General features: G+C 44.5%; 1 protein-coding gene across 1 annotated transcript; it reads right to left on the bottom strand.

Moving 5' to 3' along the window:
* Window positions 1-481: 481 nt before the first annotated feature.
* On the bottom strand, window positions 482-1,237 carry LOC138879920 (uncharacterized). The gene is made up of 2 exons (XM_070159568.1): window positions 920-1,237; window positions 482-805 (listed from the first exon to the last, which is right to left on the bottom strand). Exons 1-2 carry the CDS (start codon window positions 1,235-1,237, stop codon window positions 482-484), a joined length of 642 nt encoding a protein of 213 aa, XP_070015669.1.
* Window positions 1,238-3,928: the final 2,691 nt, after the last annotated feature.

The raw sequence follows: 3,928 nt of genomic DNA, 5'->3' as shown, positions 1-3,928 counted from the left end.
GCCCGTTGTTGTGGGCTGGCAGTGGGTTGTTGGTCACATTGGGAACATCTTCATCCCTCAGCACCATCTTCCTTTGTTCTATCAAGTTCTCCACAGCTCTCTTCAGAGTCCAGCAATCATCCGTGTCATGCCCTTCTGCCCCTGAGTGATAGGTGTATCGGGTACCGGCTTTGTAAGCGGGTGATACTGGGTTTTGCCTGGTTTGAGGAACAGGCTGTAGCAGACCCATTTGAACAAGCTTTGGCAACAGGCTGGAGTAGGTTTCGCCAATTGGTGTGAAATTTGGCCTCTTGGGCGGTTCATGAGGGTGAAAATTATTTTGTGGAGGACGGGGGCTGTAGTGGGTTTGGTAAGGAGGTTGGTTTCTAGGAAATGGAGCTTGATTTCTGTTGGCTTGTTGTTGTGGCCGGACATAAGGCTGAGCATTCATGAACGAGTATGGCTAAGTAGTATAGGCCAAGTCTTGGTGAGGGTAATAATGCTACGGGGTCCTTTCTGAGAAAAGGGATCTGGGAGTACAGTTTCTCCTTGCACCCGACACTGCCATGGATGTTTCTTCCTTTTTCTTTCCCTTTGCTATTCCTCCAGGCCCACCCTGAATGGCTTGGGAGGTAGCTCTGATAGCGGATTGTCTTAGAATTCGAACCGTTTTCAACCCATTTTCAACCATTTCGCCAATCTTGATAGCTTCAGCGAATGGTTTACCCATTGCGGACATCATATTTTGGAAGTAGTCAGCTTCCTGAGCTTGAAGGAAAACTGTGACCATTTCAACCTCATCCATCAGAGGCTTTACCCTGGATGCCTGCTCACGTCATTTAACTGCGTACTCTCGGAAGCTTTCTGAGGATTTCTTTTTCAAGTTTGTCAATGAGTTCCTATCTAGAACAATATCAATGTTGTACTGGAACTGCCTGACAAAATCTCTAGCAAGATCATCCCAGATGTACCAGCGGGATATATCCTGGTCCATGTACCACTCAGATGTGATGCCAACTAGACTTTCTCCGAAATAGGCCATGAGTAGTTCTTCTTTTCCACTGGCTCCTCGCAGCTGATTGCAATATCTCTTGAGATGAGCAATAGGATCACCATGCCCATTGTACTTCTCAAATTTTGGGATTTTAAATCCCAATGGTAGGTGCACATGAGGGAACATGCATAAGTCAGCATAGGATAAACTTTTCTGTCCATTCAAGCCTTGTATGCTTTTGAGACTCTGTTCCATACTCCTCATCTTCCTCACAATCTCTTTTTGCTCAGGAGTTTTGGTGGTCTTTTCTTGCCCCGCAGTGAACTCAAATTGGGGTGGTTGAGGGTAAGTATAAGTAGGAAACTGAGGAGGTTCCACTGGGAAAGATGGTGCTTGAAATGTGAAGGAAGATGAATCAAAGTTAGGCCTGGGTAAAGCAGGTTGTACCGTAGCTGAACAAGGTGGCGCGGTGAATATGTTTGAAGCCCACTTGAAGCGAACACCTGGGCGCGAGACTCATAAGGTGTTCCAGCAAAGTGGGTTGAAATGGTAGGATATCCCAGTGGGGTATTTGGATAACTTATGGGGATGTTGGAGGTCCCACTTGCCCTGGGAAAAAGCTCAGGGAATCCAGGGATCGCACTTGGCGGTTCTTTTCCATTGGCCCAGGCGTCCCACATTTCCATCATGTGGAGACGTAGAATTCTATTTTCCTCAGCCGTTGCTGACTCAGAAGTTGGGATGGCCGAGATCGGACTATCCTCTGGAATAGGAACTGTTGGCAGAGGAATTTCCGAAGACATTTCAACGCTTCCTTTTGACCTTGTAAAGTATGAATGTGAAGCCAGACTACCACAAAACCAACCACCTTACTATAGAACCTTTACAATAGTAGACAACAAACCAGTTAGTTTGAAGCAATTAACACATAGGAAATCGCACGTTGGGGTGTGATGCACCTATACAGTTAAATGTATTTCTACATGTTTCGCAACGGCTGCATGTTTCATCCCGGCTCTGCTTATTTTCCCAGTTTTCTTTTTCTTTCCACTTTTGGCTTTTGTACTTCTCCTCTTATTCCCATTTTCCACTCTTTTCTTTCCTCTCTTTCCTTGCCCTTTTTTTCATTTTTCTTTTGGTTTTTCTTTGGCTCTCTTTTTCACATCCCTCTCTTATTTGAGTTATTTACAAAAATCGTGATCGGATCCGATGAGGATTGCCTACGTATCACGACGCCGCGTGAATTAGATCATTACGTAGTTCAAGAAAAACAAGTGCGAAAACTAAAGAAATAATTTTTTGGGAATTTTCAAATTTTCATTAATAAAACTCCTAAACTTTCTATTACAAAAGACTTCAAACTACTCATTTTCTTGGAATTTTTAAACTACCAACAGACTAAAAAATAATTTCCAAAATACATACTCAATAAGTGAAAAATCATGAATACATCAATGCTTCGACTCCTGGGGCCCATGGGACATCATTCGGTCTTACGGGCCTACGTGCGAGATCCCCTTGAAGCCGCTCCAAGTCACTCATTATCTGGCGGACAAATGTCATTACAGCAGCGAAGAAAGTGGTCTGAGTCATATCCTCACATGCGTGGAATTTCATGACGATGTATTCGGCAATGGCTCTAACCCTCTCTCGGACAATACCCTTTTCCTGAAGTAAACGCCCGATTTGCTGATTCTGGGCTTCCAACACTTGAGTGTCATGATGATTTTGATTCCGCAATTGTTGCATATCTTAGTCCATTTGGGCCATCAAAGCATAACAATTTTCCCTATCGGCTTTAAAATTCCTGGCCTGTTTTTCCGCCTCATTTTCAAGGGTGATTAGCTTTCTCTTTAAATTGGCGATTGTCCCCTCATATTTTCTTTTCATTTGTCGCACAAACCCTGCCCGCCCTTCTGCATTCTCTGCCAATTGTGCTCGGACTTTTGCTAGACTAGCCTCAGACTAGGTCATCTTGACACTCAAGTACTTTCTTTCTTAGACCGCTTATAAGCCTGTCATCTGCCCGGCTTCTTTCTGGGTTTCTAGCAGCTATTCTCATTTTATGGATTTGAGCTTTGAGAGCTTCATTTTCCTGAGTTAGCTTTTTCTTTTCCCCTTCATCTACGGCAGCTTGGATACTGTGGCCAAATTTGAGGTCCCTGATTTGTCCCTCTAATTTACTTATCTTAGCCCTATAGCTTTCTTCTTTTGCCAACCAGCCCCACTGCTCCTGCGAGTCGTTAGTGAATTGTTGGACATGAGGTCTCTTAGCAGGTCTCTCAGGCTCTCGAGGAATTTGAAATCTTTTTCCAAACCAAACCATATAATTTGGGTCCACCTCACCTTTAGCTAGATCCCGCACCATAGTCTTGGGTTCGAGAAATCTGCACTCATTCCAAACTTGGCGAACTCTTCCTTCTGGAAATACAGCCTTTGGGCCCAATTCGACGACATGTACACTCAAATCTTCGTCATGGGGGACGGTTTGAAATCTTCCTAGTTGGCGCAAAACCCTGTGAGGAGTATATGACTGGATGCTCCGGATGCCCATTAGGAGAAAGTAGCACACTTTAGCTGACATGTATATGACTTCGGTGGCAGGGAGCCATCCGAACGTCCACTCAATTTTATCCGAAGTTAAAGAACTCAAGTGGGCAAATCAAGCTTCGGTACCCTATGGAAATTCAATCCCCGCCACTCGGCTTTCAAATTCTTCGATGCAATCCAAACCGGTCATACCGTAGTTCATATACCCGACACGGTGGCAGAGATGTTCCAGTATCCACAATTGTAGTAGTAAGTTGCAGCCTTGGAAGAATTTTCCCCCTTCTCGACAGATGGTCAAAGCTCGGTAAATCTCAGATAAGATCAGGGGAACTAATGTGCCATTAGCTTTCTTGATTGCAACATCAACCATTCCCACGAGGCCCAATTCTATGTTGTCGTCTTTTC

Source organism: Nicotiana sylvestris, chromosome 10, assembly GCF_000393655.2.
Source record: "Nicotiana sylvestris chromosome 10, ASM39365v2, whole genome shotgun sequence".
Taxonomy (NCBI): domain Eukaryota; kingdom Viridiplantae; phylum Streptophyta; class Magnoliopsida; order Solanales; family Solanaceae; genus Nicotiana; species Nicotiana sylvestris.
This window is presented reverse-complemented; position numbering and strand designations above follow the sequence as displayed.

Coding starts and splice junctions, on each gene's coding strand:
- LOC138879920 (XM_070159568.1), bottom strand. CDS start 1,237: ATGAGGAGTATGGAACAGAGTCTCAAAAGCATACAAGGCTTGAATGGA. Junction 806..919: donor ATGATCTTGCTAGAGATTTT/GTCAGGCAGTTC, acceptor TGACGTGAGCAG/GCATCCAGGGTAAAGCCTCT.